The sequence below is a fragment of the Macrotis lagotis genome, chromosome 4 (assembly GCF_037893015.1).
Source record: "Macrotis lagotis isolate mMagLag1 chromosome 4, bilby.v1.9.chrom.fasta, whole genome shotgun sequence".
In the NCBI taxonomy this organism is placed as follows: domain Eukaryota; kingdom Metazoa; phylum Chordata; class Mammalia; order Peramelemorphia; family Peramelidae; genus Macrotis; species Macrotis lagotis.
Window position 1 is genome coordinate 10170784 of NC_133661.1, and position 22980 is coordinate 10193763.

Consider the following 22980-nt stretch of genomic DNA (forward strand, 5'->3'; position numbering starts at 1 on the left):
TATCACCAGTACATCTCAGTGTTGCCAGATAGCTTTTAAATAGCAAAAACATATAGAGTTAATTAACTATCAAAAATTCCATTTTAAAATGTTGAATAAAAAACATTTCATGTAAACTACTACTTGTGCCTTTGGTCTCCCTTCTAATCCTTGTTTTAATGTCAAAAGTAAGTCCATTCTTTGACCTAAGTTTCACATAATTTTCTCATTCTTCATTCCTCATCACTTAAGCCCAACGCTGTCTTCTCCCAAATTCATTAATACTTAATAACCAAATTCCTCTACTCCTTAAAAAGGCCAAACTGTCCCTACTACTGCAGCCTGCTCAGTCCTCCCCTAAATCCAATGTTCCCCCAGCCCAGTTAGCAGCAGTCAGTGACAGCTGGCTTCTAAGTACTCTACCATTGTGCCCTTTTTAAAGTCATAATGAACTACTACTCTCAATACAAAATGAAAATCTAATTGTGTTGTTCATATAAATTACTACTGTTAGTACCTAAGTGTATGAGAATATATGAAAGTCATTTTTCAAATTAAGTTTACCTAAATTATTAGCATTAACCTATGTTTGCTGCTAAACAATTCTCACATTTCCTCAGGGAATGGAAAAGTGCCTCAATAGCAACTTCCCCTTAGTTAAAATGGTTAAAAATGTATGGGGCTTTTTTGTGTGTGTATGTGTATATACACACATATACACACATATATAATGTATACATATATATGTATATGTATATATAATGTATTATATGTATGTATATATGTATCTTCCATTTTTGGTTTGCTCAGCTAATTTAATACTGACTTTAGAGAAGGACTTTAAGCCTAGTATCTCCTCAAATAACTATAGTATCATAAACTCATTATACTTAGGATAAATACATCTTGGTCTGAATAAATATTCCTCATAATTCCCAAAAGAAAACCTCTGCAGAAAACTGCTGGTAAGGACGAACCAGGATGTGAAGTCAAAGAGAAGAGGAAAAGGAGGGAGTTAAAAACTTTCCACTGCCTATTTATCAAAGCCTGTTTTCATAAGGTCCAGAGAGGGGTCCCAAAGGGAGTCCTCAAAGGCAGCCAAGGGATCCTCTCTGTGCCCAGAGGTCTCATCTCTCAAATGAGTAGATGTTAATGATGCCAACCTGAAGACTCACTAGCTATATGGAGAAATATGGAAAACAGGCCACAATGCCTGAAAATACTTAGATCAAACAGCAGACTGTGCAAACCACCGTCCTCTCCCCACTTACACACATACATCCATACCAAAAGGCTTAAACAAATCAAACACAAAAAATAGCAAGTGCAAAACAGAAAAAAGTCTTGAATGTGGTTTCCCTTTCCTCCCCTTTCCCCCACAGAAAGGGAATAATCCACTAAAACGTTCTTTGAAAGTGACTCTTCATTGCCAGCACCATGCAGTGAGGCAACTAATACAACAGAAAGGTTCCAGTTTCATGGTTACCTGCAGGTAATGTGAATGTAACAAGATCTGTTAGAAAATAGCAAGCAAAATCCCCCTTGCGTTGATGGAGGGAGGCAGCGATCTCACGCCGGATTTGTTCTGTAAGCTCAGGACACACCATTGCGGGGATGCACTTGGCTGCGTGCTGGGACACCTTAAGAGGGAGACAGTTTGGAGAGGCATTGGTTTTATGTCACAAGAGCAACAAGAGCAGCTGGTATTTCTATGGCACCTCCTACCTGCCAGCCACTCTGCTGAGACTTTCACAACCCCCCCCCCCCCGAGGCAGGTGCTGGGATAATCCCCATTTCAAGCAGCGTGAGTGGGGGGCCCAAACAGTTCAAGGGAATCTAGGTCAGTAGCTGAGCTAAGGGATGAAGGAGATGGCCCAGAGAGGTCAGCTAAGACTCCAAATGCTGGACAAGCGTGGAGCTGGAGCGCTGGGCTGCCAGGGCAGAAAAGGCCTTTCTCCTCTATTCCTCCACTGTGCAGTCTGGAGGTGGGGGGGGGGGGGTCACAGGGAGTTCTCTGCAGCCATAGAGGAGAAAAGACGCTTCATGGGAGGAATACCCTCACCACATGAGGAGGAGTGCCTGGAGCTCTTGGAAGGCTTTGTTCACCCAGCTTAAAGGGAAAAGGAACCAGGAGATCAACAGCCTCCTGAGCCACAATAGCGATAAACATCTGGTAAAGACACATGTTCACAAAAATCCTGCACTCCCACCTCACGCCAGTCCCATGAAGTAATCAGAAAGGTAGGGGCACTTCTCCTGGGTAATCTACTTCATATCCGAGGATCCCCACAATGTCAGGGATTCCAGTGATCCTGTGCTTCATTCAGACATCTTCATCTGAGAGGGGGAAGGATTTATCTTAGGGGGTCTTGTCAGAGTAGGAGGGATAGGTTTATACTAATTATTTTCTTCCTGGAAAGGTGAGGTCAGAGACCTCAGACTCTGAAGGGAACTTGAGAACCTTTTACTCAAACTCTATTTTACAGATGGGCAAACAAGTCTACGCTGCCCAGTCAGGCTAGACCTCTTCTCCAGCCCTCAGGGCCCTCACACTGTCCTCAGAACAGGGGCCCTCTGAGCCTCTCCTGAGGGCTGAATGATTCCCTATTCTCTAGGTTGTCTAATCAAGGAAGATTAAACAAAATATTTTACTTAGAATCTTAGCCAAATCAGAGGAGACCTTGCCCAATACAATGAACCTCACACCTTGGATGGTCCCATGTGGGTGACCAGGCACCAGGGGCTTTCTAAAGCCTATGTCAGACAGACTTTGATCTTATCGATGGAGGGGCCTTCCCACACTGAACCCCACACAGCAGGCTTTAAAGGAGGATCCTGTGACCTTTCAACAAGTCATCAAGTGTCTTCTCAACTCAGGTCCCACTTTCATGCTAAGATAGGACTTGGGCTAGTTCTTCAAGGCAATGCTGGCTGAAAGTTTTCCCAGGCCCTTCAAGCTGAAGACATGGTAGACCTGAGCCTCAGGGTGGGCTGGTGTCAGCTGCCTGACCACTGCAGCGAGGTCTGGGTGGCTGTGGGAAGATGGCATCTTGCTCCACAGTATCTCCGGAGGAGAATCTATGGAGTTCTAAAGGGACTATGATTCACATCAGGAGGGGAAAAAACCCAACTCACAAATACCATTCTCTTAATATATTGTCGTTCAGGAGTGTCCAGTTCTTCACACCATGGGTCATACTATGAGTCCATGGCAATTTCTTGGCAAAGATACAGGAGGGCCTTGCCACTTCCTTCTCCAGTGGATCCAGGTAGAGGTTAAGTGATTTGCCTAAGGTCATACAGCTAGCTAATATCTGAGACTGGATTTGCACTCAGATCCTCCTGCTGACTCCAGGTCGGGTGTCACTGGAATGGGCAACTAAACTGGGACTCCTTTCCTTCCCCTTGCCCCTCTTCCCTCTTGCCTTCTAGAGTTGTTGAGAGGATGCCAACTTGGAAAACCTGAAAGCCCCTCAGAAAGGCGAGTTCTCCTCACCATCAGCACTTCCCATTGTCTTGTTGACCTCTCAAACTGACAGCAACCCAACACATCCAAAGCCAATGTGGTCATCCTTCCCCATGCCACCAGCACAGTCAAGGCTACCCTTGACCTCCTGATCACCTCCCTCTTTCTCATCCCCCCTTACCCTGATCTCATCCCCCCAGTTGTCAAGCCTGCTGATTTCACCTGTGTGAGATCCGCCTCCCCTACTTTCTTCTGACACTTATTGTCACTAACCTAGAAAGAAGCCCCCCTACTCTCAACTATGACCCCAGGAGCTGCTGCTGAGTCCTCCTGCCTCTTCACTCAGGATTATGCTAAGGTGAAAGTCTAATTAATAAACTCCAGTGGCTCCTTACTAGGTGCAGGACCACCCCCCTCCTTCCTCACCCTCCCTGGGCTGTCTTCTTAGACTTGATTTCCCCTACAATGCCACTTCAAAGGGGTCCCTGCTTATCCTACCCAGAGCTTCCATATCTCAGCTCCAGGCACTTCTGCTGGCTGCCTCCACCCCCCCATATCTCCACCTTCAGGCTGGCTTCCCTGCCTTCGTGCATGTCTCAGATAAAATCCTGCCTTCCACAACAAGTCTGACCTAAATTCCTTCCTTCCCCAATGACTTCCAACCTGTCCTGTCCATGTCCTGTTCATACTTACTTCTTTTCCTGGTATCTCCCCATCACACCGAGTTCCTCGAGAGCAGGAACCATTTCTGGCTTGGTAGGCTGCAGTAGGTTCACATTAAGTGCAGATAGGGTCGACCCTCCAGACCTGGACCTCAGGTGCCCCTGCACCCAACTGGCTCAATACCTTCTTCTCCCTATGCCTTTGGCATCCCATGGATTCCACCACAGTGATCAGGCTGTAATTCTGTAAACCATCATACTCTGGTGACAAGATGGGTCCAAGGTCTTGATATAATATTCTGGTTCTGATCCTACATCTATAATCTTAACAGGATTCATCCAGCCATGACTTCATTTCTTGTCAACAAGGAAGGCATCATTTAAAAATGATGCTATCTACTTGCAACTACAATTCTCCAAAAGCCACTCTTTGGGTCCCTTGTGATGAACAGACTACAAAACACAAATATTAAGAGTTTCCACTTACCTCTGTAAGCAATATTGCTAGCATATCTTGCCTCTGAAAACGTATTGCTAGATGAACTAGAGTGTAGCCCACATCAAAAGCAGATGGGCGATTCAGTAAGCGGACTTCATCAGCAGTCAGTTGCCGTGCAATATCTCCGCCTGAGGACTTATACGCTTCTATAGCAGCTAAATCACCCTCCACAACTCCTAAAGAAGAAACAAAAACAGAAATGTGCTTAATTAGATTTCTAAGAAGGTGTGAATCTGAATCATTTATTTCAATATTAAGTGCCCCCAACCCCCCAGTCCTCCCTGTTAGATTCCTAAAGAGTAAAAGTAAAAAGGGAAAGTAACCTCTAAAGTGAGGTTTCTTGGTTATGTACTTACCTTACTCATTGAGGGCTGACTCAAAGCCCCAGAGAGATTCAGACACATTACCTAATATACTGTTAAGAACGGAAACCTCTCAATAGTAGGCCCTGCTTTTACCTGCCTGTGCAGCCGGGTTTCACCCAGGGTGAGCACTTTCACCCCAAGTCAGCACTTTACAAATGTGTACTGCCTGACTGTGAAAGGTCACAGGGGCTGCTGGTGCAGGGACCAAGTCGAGGAAGCCTGCAGAGGAAAGATCAAAGCCCAGCTTGGCTAAGCAACCAATGAGATCATTGGTCCAACTCACTGATCTGAAAGAAGTTTTGCTTCAAGTTTAAAAAATGCTGCCACTGCCTTTACACTTCCAAACACACACTGACCTGATTGTATCCTCAGTGGCATTCTGATGTTGTTTTAGTTTGGCACTTGTTTGCTTTGGATGCCAATGAGGCAGAGATGGGAAAAGAAAAATGAATGATTTTCTAAATTATTTTCAAAGTGAAAATAAAAACCAAAAGGCCTCACTCAAATCTATTACACCTGAGGAAGGGGAGGAATAAGAGAGAGGTACTTGGGCATAGACCCTGACTCTTCTAGCATCTGTTTGGTATGACTATCAGAATCAGTATTCACTTTTATGTGGAAGATGAGACTCATCCTTCATAACCTAGACTCACTATTTACCACACAGAACAAAGTGAAAGGTGGACTTCAAATTGATATAAAATGTTGTTAAGGGTATTAAATAAAGTCTATAAAATACTAGCTAGAAACACGGAACCACAGAACTCAGTGACTACCTAGTCCATACGTGAAAGGAATCCCCACTATAACATATGCCAATAAGGAAGCTCCATGAAATACATTCCAATCTGGACTAAATCTTAAATTTTCCCCCAATATGGAACAAGTCTAAAATGACCTAATTTTTAACTACTGTCACTGGTTCTTTCCTGTGAAGTCAAACAATAGGGAGTCTAATGCCTCCATTACATGACAGACTTTCTAAGACTTAAACATAGCTCTTATCACCATGCCCTCTTTACACTATGCATGTCATCAATGATCAATAGGATATACTAAAATAAAATTGAAATGGATAAATGAATTAGAAATAAACAGTGATATCCTAAGTAAATTAAGGGATCATGAAAAAAATTTACCTAACATCTGTATATAAAGAGCGAGCTTAGGATCAAATAGGAAATAGAGAGATCAGCAAACAAGAAATAGATAATATTGATTACCTGAATTTAAAGTTTTTAATGCAAACAAAATCACTGTAATCAAAACTAAAAAGAAATCAAGAAACTAAGGAGTAAAGTTTAACAGTAAGTTTTTCTTCCTAAGTCCTCCTTTCTCAAATGTATAGAGAACTGAGTCAAATTTATAAAAAAAATAAAATAAAAGAGCTGTTCCTTGGTTAATAGTCAAAGGATGCAGAAGAGGAATCAAAGCTATCAAATGCTTTGATTTGCTCTAGAAATGTAAATTAAAACAACTGTGAGGTACTACCCTCACACCAATCAAACTGGTTAACAAGAAAGAAAAGGAAAATGACAAGTGCTTGAGGAGATGTGGAAAAATAGGTACATCAATGCATTGTTGACAGAGTTCTGAACTGGTCCAACTAAAGAACAATTTAGAACTATGCCCAAAAAGGTACAGAATAGTACATAAATTTTTACCCAGCAATAACACTAACTACTAACTAGGTCTCTAATTCCAAAGAGATGAAAGAACAAGATTGTAGTGGTAAAAAGCTGGATGATGAAGAGATGCCATTAATTGGGGAATGGCTGAATAAGTTATGATATATGATTGTAATGGAATAATAATGTGCTAAAAGAAATGACAAGGAAAATGGTTTCAGAAAAACCTAGGAAGATTAACTGATACAAAACAAAGTAAGTAGAACCAGGAGAACATTATACCCACTAAGAGCAAGATTATAAGTATGATCAACTGTGAAAGTCTTTAGTGACTCTGATCAAGACAATTCCAAACAATTCCTTATGAAAAATGCCATCCAAACACTCGGTGAATTTTCAAGGTAGGGCTCTCTCTATAATTTTAGGCTGATGAGTTCACCAATAATGTGGGGTTTTTTTTCTCTTTCAGACATAACAGTATCATAGTCCAATCTTTCATGTAACTAATTTTAAGTATATCTAATAACTACTAGAGCAATAATGATTAAATTTCATATAACATTTATAGATTTACATAAATTATTTCACTGGAGTTTCCCAATACCCCCTAGGGAGAGAGGTGCTGTAGTATTCCTATTTTACAGATAAGGAATCAGAGGTTCAGAGAGGCTAGAATGACTTGCCCACAGTCATACAGCAAGGTGTTATAAGAGACAGGATTTCAACTCAGATCTGCCTCATTCAAAGTCATACTTCTCAGAAGATTTTCAATAAGACTGGATCATTAAATTAGGAGTTCTTATCCTGGGGTCCATAAATACTTTTTAAAAAAATTTCTCTTCTTTCCATTTCTATTATATTTCAGTATAATTAGCTTCCTCTGTCATCTTATGATTTATGTTCTGCATTTAAAAAACAGGCTTCACCAGACTGTCCAAGAGGTTCATGATGTAACAAAAGTTCAGACTTTATCTGAACCCTTCCAGAACAAAAGCCCAAGTCTATCAACTAGAAGCCCAATATTATAAGTGATTCTAAAACTGGAGGTTTTCCTAAAAAGGCATTTTAAGAAATATTCTCTGTAAAAGGATGAAGATATACTGGATTATCTCTAATATACCCTTCTGCTCCAAAGGGTATGGTCTCATAAGAATCTTATTTGGTAAACAGGAAAATGGCACAGACACTGAGATTCTTAACATTTTTTCTTTTCTTTACTATTTTTTTTTTTTGGATCATGGACTTCTCTGGCAGTCTGGTGACGTCTGTGGCCTGTTCTCAGAACTATGTTTTAAAAATGCATAAAAATAAAGCAATGTGGATTACAAAGGAAATCAATTACAGGAAAATACAATTATTAAAATATTTTTAAAAATAAATTCTCAGGATTCAGGTTAAGAACTCTCAAACAGAGGGAATATAACATGGCTTTTAGTGGAAAATTTTTGCTAATTTTGTAAAAAAACTTTCAAGTTCACAAAAAACTCCAAGAGTTCTCCTGAATTTGCTAAATTGTTGAGAATTTAATTAGAACATCAATAGTTTGTATCTCAGGCCCAATATTGTTTTTTAAAAGTGCATTAAAATAGTTGACTAGTTATTTAGGGGCACAGGCTATATCTCTTGTTTCATATGAATAAAACTATACACTATACACAATCACAGGTAGATGGCTTAAAATAGTTATGGAATTTGAACTAACCTAAATATGACACCGCCCTGCTGCTACCTTCCCCCAAAATCACTACTACTACTATCTTTTTAATACCATTTCCTTAGAAACACCTTTTTCCACAAAGAAAAAAAACATACCAGCTGATGATTTTTATGATTAATTTCCAAATTAATTAAGTTTTACTGTATTATAACCTAGATTATAGTACACTTTAGCTTCATTAAACTTAGCAGACTTTTTTTTTTGTTACTTAAGAAATATTAAGCACACTTTAGGAAACAAATTCAAAGATCTTGCAAATTCCTGCCCCCAGTTCCCCAATGAAGAACAATCCACGTGATATGACTATTGTTTACTCAGAGGTAAAAAGGCCACAAGGCAATGCAGTACAGAAAGTCAAATCTGGTATTTCTTCTCATCCATTTTCCTGTTCCTGATAGATGATCTCCTTGGATATTTTTGGTTTGCTTTGGGGGTTGGTTTTGTTGCTGACCTCTAGTATTCAGGTCCTAAGAGACACCTTTATTATTTCTCACTTAGTAACTAAGCTTTTAATGGGAGAACCTCATTTTGGCATTCACATCTACAACCTTATTTCAAAGATGTACATTTACCGATGACTATGTGAGCATGTGCATGCGTGTGCATACATACACACACACACACACACACACACACACACACACACACACACACAAATGAAACAATCCTGCCCATCCCACTAAAGAAGAAAAAAAAAAGGCCTGCAAGCACAACAGGGGTAATAAATATGGTTTTAGGACCTTGGCTTTGACATACTTCCTACTCTGCTATACTAGTGGCAAATCAGGTGTCTGCTTATTTGAACAGGACAAGAGCCTGGGAGTAAAAACCACAGCAAAAGAACGAAGTACCTCAGTATGGTGGAGGACCTTGTCTAATACTATACAACATGAAATGTTCAGGAGGCAAAAAAATGAGGACAGGCAGAATAGGGAAGGCAAAAGCCCTGAATCAGTCTTTAGATACTCTGATGACTTTATCTGAACCCTTCCACAACAAATGAGATACCACATAAAAAGTCACAAAAATAAATTCCAAAGCCAAACAAAATATTTTTCACATTACTGGCTGTTTTAATGTTATCTATGACTACACATTAAATCAATAAACAATCTGTCCAAATTCAGTCTACAGTTTGCCAAAGGTCAAATCCTATTAGAACCAATTTGGAAGCTCTAGGCACATTTTGAATATTACACAATCAAGCTATTTACTAGAGTTTGAAAATTTTTAAATATATTTTATTCTTAATTTTTTAAATGTTGCATATTTCATTCTGTTAGTCTGCCTGCTAGAGAGGAAAAATTATACTTAATGGATAATGGTCTAACAATTTCCTCCAAATACCAGTACTATTTCCAATTTCTATACTAAAAAAGGCCATTTCCAATCTCACAGACAAGTATAAATATTTTTAAGGTCTACTTTCCAAAGGTAAAATTACCCAAAGGACATGAAAAAGTTCTAGTAAGAGAGTCAAAAAAGTGGTCTGTATGTTTTTTCCTCAGGCACCAAAATTCTAAATTCAATCCAAGAACATCTGAAGCTTTTCTTCTTTCTTAAAAAGTTTCCATATTAAAGGTATTTAAATTTCTATTACATTCATCTTCCCCACCTATCTCCTGAGGAAACTGAGAGAATATGGGGGTGGGGGAAGGAATTAAAAGCAATTTGAATTCTCAGGCAAAAAAAGAGACCATAGAAAAGCAGCCTCAAACATAATTGAAAATGTTCAGAATTTAAATGTATATATATTGAAATGTGTGAACCCAGTGGCATTATTAGCCCCTATTAACTGCAGAAAAATTCAGAATTTACAGAATTGGAAAAAGCCATCATTATGAGTCAATACATTAAAATTGCTATTAAAGAACAAGAAAACGCCTGAATGTGCAAATGGTCTATCAACTAGGCCTTATTTCCTTGAAATGTTGATCTTCTTGAGGTCAGAATTCCCACTGCCGGAAGACTCCACTCAGACCACAGCTACTATGGAACTCCGTAGAACATGGAGCTGGCTCACAGGTGTTTTAAAGGTAACACATTTTTTCCCCCATATATGGCACAATTTTCAAAGTTTTGTGGGAACTTTTCTTTTTCCTTTATGGCATAAAATCATGATGGTAACTAACTTTGAAAAGAATGCCAAATGGTAAAAAAAATCTAGGACTTACCTGAGCCCACAATGGGCCAGCTCCACCTTACACTGGAGTTCTATGGTAGCTGTGACATCACAGCAAGCTTTATGCTGTGGGTCAAGGTGGGCCTGGAGTCGGCGAGCACAATTTCAGGAACCCTTGAAAAGAAAAGTTAGTTTTAAGTGGTAATGTTCAGAATGTCCTTTCACATGGTTAGCAGATAGTAGATAGAGAATCAGAGTTGCCTATGTCCCTAGGATGTTTTTTCTCCACAGTTTAGTTCTTCGTCTATTCAATCAACTCCTTCCAAGTTAAAAAGGGAGATATAAATCAACACTATCCAGGTGTCCTTTTTTGTTGTGTGATGCTGCTACCCAGCTATAATTCAGATAAAACAGGTGGCATGCTGTCTCAGGTTAAATTTACAGAGATACATTGCAACTGATTTTTAAAAAAATTTTATTTAAGGAGGCAGAGTTAAGTGACTTGCCCAAGGTCACACAGCTAGGTAATTATTAAGTGTCTGAGGCCGGATTTCAACTCAGGTCCTGCTGACTCCAGGTCTGGTGTTCTATCCACTGCGCCACCTTTTGCCTCTCCGGGGGCAAAGCTTTAAAGATGATTTAAAAACATTTTAAACAGCAACAAAAGTCTTTATTTTTTTTAGGAAAATATGAAAATAGCTTTTAAGAAGCTACAAACCCAGAAATAGAGCAAAGCACCACAAATTTACTTCTCGTTTTCATTTTTCATACAGTCCAATGGCAAGATGAGACTTTAATGTTAAACTCATCCCTATCAACTATTGGAATGAGAAAGCATTTAAAAAAATCAACCTTTTAAATACCAAATATAAAAATATTCCTAATCCAAAGCTGAAAGCAGCTAAAACCCCCAACTTTGGAGGGATTCTAGTCTAATTCCAGTCAATTAGCCAGAGAAGCATGACCTATCCTAGCTTATTCAATTTAATGACATAAACTATTTTAATACACATGCTTTGAAAAGAGGAAGAATGAAGGGTGCAGAGCACTCACGGTTTTTACTTTTTCTGTTTTTTTTAAATCTATAAGCCAAGAAACAGTTACTGAGTTCATCTCTATGATTTCACATGTTAAAGAGCATGATGGACAAGTAAGGCCAAATAAACTATTCCTTTCATCCCAATCCACCACATGCTAGTGTTAGGCCCTGTTAAAAAAAAAAAAGTCTTTCCCCCAACCCACACTGCAGAGGCAACAGCTTCTCAGCTTTTCTCAACAGGACATTTGTTTCAAGTCATTATGACCTTTCATGAAACATTCTGAAAATCAGGAACATCAGATTTCTGAGTTTTTTAGTACCTTCATAGCTAAACTGACAAGATTTAGAAGAAACTATAAGTCACCTTTATTTGTATGCTTAATACCAAAACTTTGGGAGCTCAAAATAGTTTCTTTCACGTACTTCCTGTTTTTTATTCCTGTCTGAATCCTCTTCTTCAAAGTAGACAGTTGTCTCTTAAAGGCAGATCCTTTTTTGGCTAGCTCCACACCTTTAACCATTATTCAGTCTTTATCCAAATAAAATGGTTGCCATTTAAACACTGGAATCACTTCCAGAGCATCAGGGGTGTGCTTCCAGGGGTGGAAAAAAGAAAAAAAGAAAGACGATCTACAATTTAGCAGCAAGGTTTCAGTGTGTCATAGTGTTATGTATACGCAAACTTAATTCTAAGTATAGCAGACCAAGTCACATTCTGATCATCTGAAGAAATGTCCTCTCCTCTTATGCCATGTCTGAGAGGGTAAGATGCCCATTACCTGAAAGTAAATTATAAGGTCTCCAGATAGTTATCTGTAAATAAGCTTGTGGATCACACTCCTCTAAAAACCTTCTTGTGAATATCTTCATGATGGCAGTGGATAAGATCATCTTGAAGACCACAGCTAAGTTCAAGAAGAGCTCTCAGATTTTTCTTTGCTATGGCTAACTCCAACCCCTCTCCCTTATGTTGCTGCATGCTGTGCGCTTGTAGCACTTGAAGAGGTCGGGTACAGGGGTGCAGGGGTCTCTGAAGCTGTAGCCCCTGAGGCCCTTCTCAGTGAAGTGGTCATATTGATACCTCCCCCACAGAGATCACGATGACCAGTCCCATACAGGAAGGAGTGATGACACACCGACCTCTTGAAGATTCCCTCAACTGACTGTGCCAAATATATGACAGATTTTTTTTTTTTAGTTCTCAGCTCCTTATATGTCACTCAGCAGATTGTTCTCAACATAGCAATCTGAAATAGGAAAGCCTGCTCCTCCTAGATCTGGTTAGCATAAAACCAGTGGCCTATCATCAGTATCTTTTTTCAATGTTATTTCTACATTTTTCCTTTTGATTTTGTTATAAGGATACTGCCTGATTTTCAAGGAAAAACTCTTCAAGTCAACGTGGCAAAATCTTCAAGAGCACTTGATTTGATAAGTGTTTTTAAATAAAGATAAAAGGAAGAAAACAGAAAACAATGAGAACCCTTTACACAAGACAAAAAACAGGTATGCCAATAATATCTGTGGTGAGGCAAACCCTAATTTAATTAAATCTTCTATAAAAGCAGGGCAGCTTTAGGCTGCAGAGGATGGAACACTGGACTTGGAGTCAGGAAGGCTGGTTCAAATCTGGCCTCAGATACTTCCTAACTGTCTGACCCTGGGCAAGTCACTTCATCTGCTTGCCTTTCTTTTCTCCCTGGAAAATGAGCTGGAGAAGGAAATGGCAAACAACAGTTGGTTCCCATGATCAAATTAGGTGTTCTATTTTATTTAATGGCAGACCACTCCACAAATAGGGTGGAGTGACTTGCCAAGGAGTGTCTGAGGCCAGATTTAAACTCAAGAAAGTGGGTCTTCCCGACTCCAGATCAGAACTCTATCCACGTTCCCATCCGGCTGCATCCCCTAGCCAGACAGAAAATTCAACAGACGTTCAGAGGAAAGGAGCCAGGAAGGACAATGGAAAATCCTGAAAGGCTGGGACAGCTTCATTTTTGTGTTTGTCTTTGTAATCCCAGCACTTCTTCTAGTACTTCCACATAGGAATGGCTTAATAATAGCTGCTGCTAAAATGACTATCTTCTGATTGTCATTAGACGAGGTATCCATCAAAAATTCTCCCAAACTCTTCCCACTGATTCCTGCCAAAAGTTCTTTGGCAAAAGATCTGATCTGAAGGATCACAGATGATATGGATACAGTGGGGTAAGAGCAAGAAGTGAAAAAAGAAAATTTGAGACAAATTATAATTTAAACTTTTTTAAAAAGAAAACTTTCAGAAACCTTCATCCAGGTGCACCCAGTCCCCATCCCCATCTTCTAGCAAGGCCGCCCCATGATTCAGGCACGCCTCAGCTGCCGGGGCAGTCTGAAAGGAAAAGAAGCTCTACTTCTGCTGCCAGCATCAATGAAGCCTGAAGAGGCAAGATGATTTCGAGACTCATTTTCCCCTTGGTTTAACTGGGAAATGATTTCAAAAGCTTCACAGGATGGAAGGCTCACCAACTTTACAATTAAATAACTGGGAAAGAATGGAAAACAATGATTTGCTAGTCCCTCATAGGTGTTTGCTGAAGACTCTCAGAAGAGAAATAAAAGTCATTTGTGTTTCCAGGTATTATTTCAAATCTGCTAAGACATATGTCACACATGGGAAGCTTTGTTTTAAGCTGGAACTCCCCCCACCCCCTATCTAAAATATTAGAATACCAAGTTCCCACGTGGACTTCAACAGATCTCCAGAAACTGAAGCCTGATTCCCACAGCAACTCCATCCCCTCTGCCCCATAGGCCCCTCCATCTCTCTGGCTAGAGAGGGTGGGGGCAAAGAGGCTTCTCTTTGAGAAGGAAGGTCTAGGGCAGGCAGATCACCTGTCTAACTAGACAGCAGTCCACCCCTGGTCAAGTACTCCTCCCCCCACTTTCCCAATATATTCCCTTTCGAACTAATAACTTAATTATGAGTAAATGATCATTTGAAATGATATCCAACTGTATGGGGTTATAACAGCATTAAATTAGACAGTAAATATATTCAACATCTTATTTCCCTCAAATACTACCCTATTTTTGAGAAGCAGTAGACATAGGAGAGAGTTGGTCTCAGGGTCACCAAGGCCCAGGGTCAAGGCTGCCCTCGTGATACCTAGCAGATGTGTGACCCTGGGTAAGTCACTTCATGCCATGTTCTGGGTCCCTCCAGAAGTGTAAGAGCCAGAGAAGGTGCCCATGTGCATCAGTAGAGAAGTGTCCTCACCTACAAGTCTGTCATTCCCAAGTTCCAGGTCCCAGGTCCCATCTTAAAGTGTTATTTTTCAAGATATCAGAAGAAATGAAATTTGGAACTACGTCCAACATTTGCACATCATTCCAAATCTCTACACTCTTTCTTTGTTTCCTTTTTTTTTTTTATGCTTTCCTTTTACCAGATGCAATCTCATTCTAATAACCCTGATATCTCAAGGGCAATTCAACAGCTTTTTCAAGAATAAGAAACAAGCATAGTGAAAAATTCTAATTAAATTAAAAATAAATAGCAAGATCTAAAAAGTTGCATATGGTATAAGGTCTTTTTGTAGTTTTAACAATAGAGTGAGCCACTCAGAAATTCTTAGTGTCTTTCCAGTTTTAGTCTCGAACAAACAAATAAAGCCTTTTGCTTTAAACAACCATAACTTAGTTAAGCCTGCCCCAACCATCTAACCTCCCTTTTGAGAATAATTTCATCAATACCACATTCAGTTGTTTTTCAGTCATGTCAAAATCTTTGTGACTTTGTGACCTCTTTGGGGTTTTCTTGGTAGTGACATTGGAGTGGCCTGCCATTTTCTTCTCCAGTTTATTGTGTAGATGAGAAATTGAGGCAGACAAGGCTAAGTGACTTGCCCAGGGTCACACAGTTCATAGATAACTGAGGAAGACCTTCCTGCTTTCAGGTCCAGCACTCTACTGCACAGAGGCACCTAATTGTCCGTCTGCCTCTAGTTTCTCCCCACTACAATACTGTTCCATTCAGCCATCAAAGTGATTTTCCCAAATGTCTGGTCATCACCACCACTACCTCTACTCAAACTCCAGGAGTCTCCTATTGCCTCTAAGAACAAACACAAAATGCTCAATTTGGTGGTCAAAACTCTTTATAACAGCCCCCTTCTTCCTTTCCAGTCTTCATACACGATTCAGTGACATGGCTTCTGGGCTGTTTCTAGAACAAGACCCTCCATCTCTGGGCTGTAGACATTTTCTCTAGTTGTGCTCCATGCCTGAAATGTTCTCTCTCCTCTGCTTCAACCACCGACCTCCGCTTGGCTTCCTTTAAATACCAATTAAATTCCCAATTTCTACAGAAAGCGACCCCCCCAATCTCTCTTCATTCCAGTGCTTCCTTCTGTTAACTGTTTCCAATCAGTCCTATGGCATAGCTTGCTTTGTATATTTTATATATATGCATAGATTTGTTTGTTTATTTGCTAGCATGTTGTCTCCTCCATTAGACTATAAATGCCATGAAGTTGTCTCTTTTTGTATCCCCAGGGCTTGGTGTTTGTTAATTAATCAGAGCTATGATTAAGATTCAATAGGATAACAAACTAGGTCCCAGGACAGTGAGGTTGTGGACATGGACACTGAAGGGTTACCTGGCAGAACAATTTCAGTAGATAAGACCATTATGATGAGTTCCACAGCCAAACTGAAAACTGACATCAAAGCAAGGCTGGCAAAACATGCATGGAGAGAACCGGGAGCAACAAAGCCCCAAGAGAAGAACAAAAGACTGAGCAATGTGAGTAGAAGGTATTATCTGGAACACACACCTAAACTAAGCTGCTGAGCTGTATGGGAGAAAGTGTGGGACACATAGGGCTTCCTAGTGGAATCTCAACTCCGAGATGCCTCTCTTCCACATCTCTCAGGACAAGCCCTAAGGCAGCCAGCCACTTAGCCTTTCTACTCATCAATCTCCCTAAATATCAACTGAAACCACTATTAACACCTACAAAGGACAGAGATTCTGTTAATCTTTTATGTCCTGGACCCCTTTGGCAATCTGATGAAGTCTGTGGGCTGCTTCTCAGAATCACCATAAAATAGAACACCTAATTTGATCATGGAAACCAACTGTGGACTAAAAATAGTCATTCATAAAAACTTTTTTTAAACTTACAAGCCTGGAGTTAAGATTTCCAACTTTCAACACTGCGAAAATGTCAAAGTAACATGATACTTTATATTGGCTGAGATAATCAGTACAGGCCCACGGTGGGGGAAAAACCTTCTAGGAAATCAAATAGAAAGCAAACAAAAATATTTTAATTTTAAAATCTGAGAAAATACACACACACACACACACACACACACACACAATTAACGATGTGTTTTACAGGTTACTCAGCTCTATATGTATGATTCTATAATGAACAAAAGTGAGACACTGGGAGTTAGTGAGAGCATGACTATTTAGCAAGATTTAATATCCACAGAATATTTTGTTTTGGGGATCATCTGAAAGCTCTCTACCCTTTTTCCAATTCTAACTGTAAATGACTTGATCCTGAGTATAAGCTAAGATGGCCACCTAGGTTGGGCCACTTAATGTTACAGGAGTTGATGAAGAAATACGATCTCAAAAAGGATAGTGGCCATCACAGACTGTTGTTACAGAAATATGATTTGAAGTTTAATCCTTTACTATAAGTCAAGATATAGTCCTATGATCTGGGATGCATCTTTAAGTGGCCATTCATCATGTAGGATACAAATTTTCACTTTACTTGAAAAATGTAGACTACAGTCACATTTTACATCTTTGGTTAAAAAGGAAAGAAATTGCTCAACCCTGTAAGCTTAAATTCTAAATTTCTTAAGTATAATGATCATCTAGTTTCTACCATCTGATGAGACAGTGTCTCTAATGACTGTCACCACCTGAGCTTCCCTCAAACACTGATGCTTGGACTCTAGAAAAACTGTTTTTCATGACCCAAGATTTACAAGTTCCACTGCCATCATTTAGGAGAGGATTCATAAAAACAACAGCTACATTTATAGACAACAGACCTGGGAAAGTATTCTTCTGCCTAACAAATGAGGAAATTGGAGCCTGGCTAGGGAGGTGAAATGACTGGCAGTAAACAGTAAGATGAGATTTAAGCTTGGAAGAGCATATCTCCCCACCCCAGAGCAAGAAGTACCCCCACCCAACAGTGAGCCCACAGAGCATAAAAGTGGCACAAAAGCAGAAGACAAATTACTGTGGATTTTTTAATATCTATTTCAACCTTCTTTTCTACTGGGATTCCTTAAAGTCCTCTGCTTAAGCCAATTATGGTGTAAATAAACTGTCTATGAAATGGATTAAGCAAGAATAGAGATGTCAGTACCAATTAAATAAGAACCATTTTCTTTTTCTTGGATATGCTCAGAACTCAGCATTATGACAGGTGGTCAAAAATATCTGCTGAATGACAAGTCAAAACCCCCAAACCACCAAGCACACAACTAAATATCAGAGACAGAAGCCAAGAACAGAAGTCCCAGGGATTCAAAGACCCATCCACCATCCTGGGGGAGGCTAAAACCCTACAAGAAGCTTTCCAGAGTCTGATACAGGACTTTGGCAAGAATACCAAGGTGGCTTAAGGAGGATGGGGGCACTAGAAGCAGGCAGAGAAACAGGTACATCTTTTGGTTTCCATGTTTCAGGAAAACAATATAGTTATAGAGCTCAGTTAATTTCCATTTGTAAGTCTATATGCATAAGCATGAAAAAATCATTAGCAACTATGAAGAGGATTTATCAAGATTACTATAAAAGGTGATGATGATGATAATGATGATGATGATATTTGTCCTTTGTTCTCAAAGAAGACCATGATGTCAAGGTGAGGCCATGACAAGCACGTGAACTGGATTTGAGGGAGGGGGGCTGTGCTAAGTCACCAGCCTTACTTTCTCCTCCGGAGCCACCTGGGTCCAGGGGCCAGACTGGAGATGGCCCTGGATGCGAGGCAATGAGGGTGAAGTGAGTTGGCTAAGGTCACATAGTAAGAGTCAAGGGTCTGCGGCCACATTAGAACTCAGGTCTCCAAGGCCAGTGCTCTTTTCACTGTATCATCGAACTGCCCCAATTTGTACATCATTTGTTTTGTCATAAAAGGTAAGTGAGTAACAGTATATTTTAAAGTTTATCTATAAGTACAGTGTCTCCTGATGAAGTTTCAAAGAAAACACCTCAATGACATGAGGGAGTAGCAGAGATAAATGGAAAAGAAGGATCCCATTAGTTACTTTTTGTGCCCCAAACTCATTGAAAGGTCTATTCTTTCAAGTCAAAAGCTAGCATATTAAAAACCCTAAAATATCTCCAAATGTGTATTACTCAACATATATTAAATTGTGCCATCTTTCCCATTCTTAAAAAATATAGATACAGAATTAAACAATAAAGAAATTGGGCCTAGAAAAAGACTATCTAAAAAATTATTTTAAAAAAAATTCTTTCACTTTACATGCAAAATGGAGTTTCCAAAAAAAAAAAAAAAACTTCCAAAAGAAGACACCTCTACCCAGAACAATTTATGCTGTAAAATTCTACTCCAAATTGAGTCCTGGGCGACTAGGTGGTGCAGTGGATAGAGCACCGGCCTTGGAGTCAGGAGTACCTGGGTTCAAATCCGGCCTCAAACATTTAATAATTACCTAGCTGTGTGGCCTTGGGCAAGCCACTTAACCCCACTGCCTTGCAAAAAAATAAATAAATAAAACCTAAAAAAAAATTGAGTCCTAAGACTCAAGTATTTGTAGTTGTGAGATTTCATCACCAAGAAGTCACAAGGTCAAGAATGAAGAAAGTTCTGCTTTCTTAATTTATTTTTCTTTTCTTTTCTTTTTTTTTTTTTTTAGATTTTTGCAAGGCAAACGGGGTTAAATGGCTTGCCCAAGGCCACACAGCTAGGTAATTATTAAGTGTCTTGAGGCCAGATTTGAACTCAGGTACTCCTGACTCCAGGGCCGGTACTCTATCCACTGTGCCACCTGCCGCCCCTAATTTATTTTTCTTTTAACAGCTCTGAGCTAGTAGTTGGGATCAATATATGCCTTAGGAAGAACAAAGCACAAATAGGAATTTGATTTTCTGGAATCAAATAGTCATAAAAAAGTCATTTCCTCAAGCTTGTAAATATTTACAATAGGACACTGCTATTATATTAACAGCAGCAGCATCTTTAAAGTCAGCATTATGCATACACCACCTCTGAACCACACATTTTTATGTTATTTTTAACCACTGACTAAAGCTTCTATCATCCCAAGATGCTCAGACTATTTACAAACACTCCCAAACTTGCTGCTGGGCCATTCCCCAGTCACATCTTGTTAGAGTAAACAACGTAGCATCTTTGAACAAAGGTACACATTTGACAGTGGCTTGTTTAAAAAAAGCTTCCTCTTAAAAATGTATTTCAACAAGAAATTAAAAATAAATTATGATAAAGTATACTGGGGAAGTTGCAGGTCCATTGAAGCTAGGGAAAGCAAGGAGCAGACTAGGTAACAGTACATGCACATCATTAATGAGGGCAGAGTGCTGAAGAAAACAGATCCATGGGGAACACTGACCTGCCAATTTTAATGCCCCTTCTATTCTTCCTCCCTCCCTCTGTCCCTCTTCCCCTTCCCTGCCCACCTCCTTTTCCCCAACTTTTCTCTTCCTCTCTCTTTCCTCTCTCTCTGGCCATGCAAATAATACAGAAACAGGCACTTACCCACGCAAGCATTGAGGAATAACCAATCAGTCTTCTTCATTCTGTTTTTAATTTGCTTTAGCTTTTTGAAGTCGACTTCAAGCTCCTCTTTGCTGCCAACAGCACCAGCTAATTCAATTCTCTGAAAATCCATGTTCATCTCAGAGTCCCGCTGAGGGGTAGGAGGGGACCTCCTCTGGCTGTTTCCCCCACTGCAGCTTCCTCTCCACCGGGTGCGGTCTTGTTCATTGATTAGTGAAGAAGCCTCTTCTGTTTCAGCCAGTTCAATAGCTTCGATATTATTAGGTCTGGGATGATCACAAACCACACACTTTCTAGCCTTGGCACAATTTTCATATGTGCAAACAGAACAAGTCCAATGCTGTGTCCTTGTGTTCAGTTTATTTCTATCATTGTACTCCTCACAAGGATCAACTGTAAAAGGGGCTGGCTTGGAGCCGGATCCTGAGGACTGCGGAGATTCTGTGGGACTCCTGGTCCTCCGCTGGGACAAACATTGGGTACATCTGATTGCTCTGGGCCAGTTCAAATAGGTGCACATGTGGCAGGACCACTTATTTGCATTCTCCACAGTGTAGGAGGACTTAACTCTTGGCCGGGCACTGGAATCTGGACATATCAAAGGGCTGCTTCCGCCTTCAGTAACAGAAGGGTCCCAGTCTCGACCAACGTCACTTGAGCCGCTCTTAAAGGGATCCTCAGTAATGATTGTTCCACTGGGTCTCTGGGCCCGACACATGGTGCACTTGATTGCAGACGGCCAATTTTCATATGTACAATACTCACAGGCCCATTTAATTCCACGTTCTGACATTGTGCACTTCTTGAAGTGAATTATGTCAGGCAGGAAGCTATAAATAATTAGGATATGGTTATTAAGGAATAATGATTGCAAAACAATTTCATCTTTGAAAAGACAGTGACAAGTTACAGATATCTCAAGAAAATAATGATTTTTTTTTTAAATTTGTATAAAAAAAGAACTACCTCCCTTTTCAGTTATGAAATTTTAGGTAAGTGCTAGGAGGAAAGTTTTGGCTCCAAATGTAATAAAAGTTATATTTCAAAAACTATGGATAGGTACTGAAAAAGGAAGAAAGGAAATATTCCCAGAAGAGGAATTTTCACTAGAAACTACATAAGAAGAAGGAATGGTTTTAAAAGGGAATATGCCAAAGAAGAACAGTTTTCCATCAAGACACAATTTTGCATTTCCAAAAAGCAATCATGGAGTAGATTTTCCAAATAGAAATCATGGAGTAGAAAATAAAGATGACAAAAATCCCAACAATGCCAGAAACAGAAAAACCTTTCTCCAAATTATCAAATGAAATTCCTTTTTTTTCCAATTAGATTTTCTTTATATCCAGGTAACAGCTCTTGGAAATATTTTAGAAGGGCAACAGTTCCTAAAGCTTCCCAGATCAGAATCAAACTAATATGCCAATTCCCTGCTGGGCTGATTCCCTTAATTTCCAAGAACAGTTTGCATTCTGCTCTTCCTCTAGTGCTTTCAAAAGCACCATTCCTAAAATACTTACTTGTAAAGTTCATAATGAAACAAAAACTGCAGAAGTTACAGCTTTACATTGAGCATTTAATTCTTTAAAACTACAATTTCTCACATAAAGAGAAAAGGCATTAAAAGTAGATTCAAAAAGAGAGTATAAACACACACACACACACACACAAAACAGTCTTAGATGCAAATTAGGCCAGAAGCTAGGGAAAGATAGATAAGAGAGCTATGTATAAAGTCCCCACCATGATTCTAATTTCCCAATAACTGAAATACTATTCAGTGTGTTCTAGATCAAATACCAAAGATGCAAAATTCTATTATTTCTTCAGTTCAATTCAATCCAGCAACCACTGACTTGTCTAACACACTTGCAAGTATTGCTAAGGAGATATACTGTAATAGAGATAATTCACTATTTCTTCAATTAGAAGGACTAGAAAAATGGGCCTCAGCAGTAAAATGAGGCAGTTAAGATGAGAATGTGATTCTCTGCCATTCATTTAGTAGGATTGTAAAATCTGAGATAGGGCTCCCTAATCCTCTGCAAACTTTCTACTAATAACTAAGCTCAGGAACAAAGTATCTGAGAGCAAACCTTCCCATGGACAGAAAACTGCTTACTGAGCACTTGGGGAGCTGACTTTCACTGTGATAATCAACCTTGGTGTCACTTTCCTAAACTTACTGATAATCACTATAAACAGTTGAAAATCTAGTTGTTCTAAGTATTTTTAAAACACATTCAATCTTCTAAAGTTCTACTCCGGTGCTTCATAATGACCTAGAAACAAGATTCTGGATTCTCTAAGGGGAATACAAACTCTAGCAGGTCCTCCCATGCTGGAAAGGCTTCACTTAAATAAGGGTCTATGTCCAAGAATTAGTTCAAATAAATCAGACGAGCCCTATTACCAGAATGTCCAAAGGAGGTTAAGTAAACATTTAAACTATAGCAATTCTACTAATTTATAATATTCATCAATGGAGAATTTCCAACTTTAAAATCATAAATCCTTTAACAACTGGGTAACATAATCAATCTTGTATTTAAAAAAAAAGGAGGTCACAGCAATGAAAAACTTTCATTTTTAAGGAGAGTGACAATTAATTATGCAATGAAAAAAAACCACTGAATTTTCAGTCAAAAGACCTTGATTACTATGCCCACTTACCTTTCCATGCCACTTAAGTAAAATCATTATATAAGCCTTAG

The 22980-nt window shown here is 39.5% G+C and overlaps 1 protein-coding gene across 5 annotated transcripts in view; it reads right to left on the bottom strand.

Moving 5' to 3' along the window:
- ZRANB1 (zinc finger RANBP2-type containing 1) overlaps nt 1–22980 on the bottom strand; it is a 107703-nt gene that overhangs the window by 10216 nt on the left and 74507 nt on the right. For all 5 annotated transcript variants that reach the window (XM_074232212.1, XM_074232213.1, XM_074232209.1 and 2 more), the window contains exons 2-4: nt 20246–21096; nt 4595–4782; nt 1466–1619 (exon numbers count right to left, since the gene is read on the bottom strand). In XM_074232212.1, coding sequence (XP_074088313.1) covers nt 1466–1619; nt 4595–4782; nt 20246–21059 — 1156 coding nt within the window. In that variant the 5' untranslated portion in view covers nt 21060–21096. The remainder of the gene's footprint in view (nt 1–1465; nt 1620–4594; nt 4783–20245; nt 21097–22980) is intronic.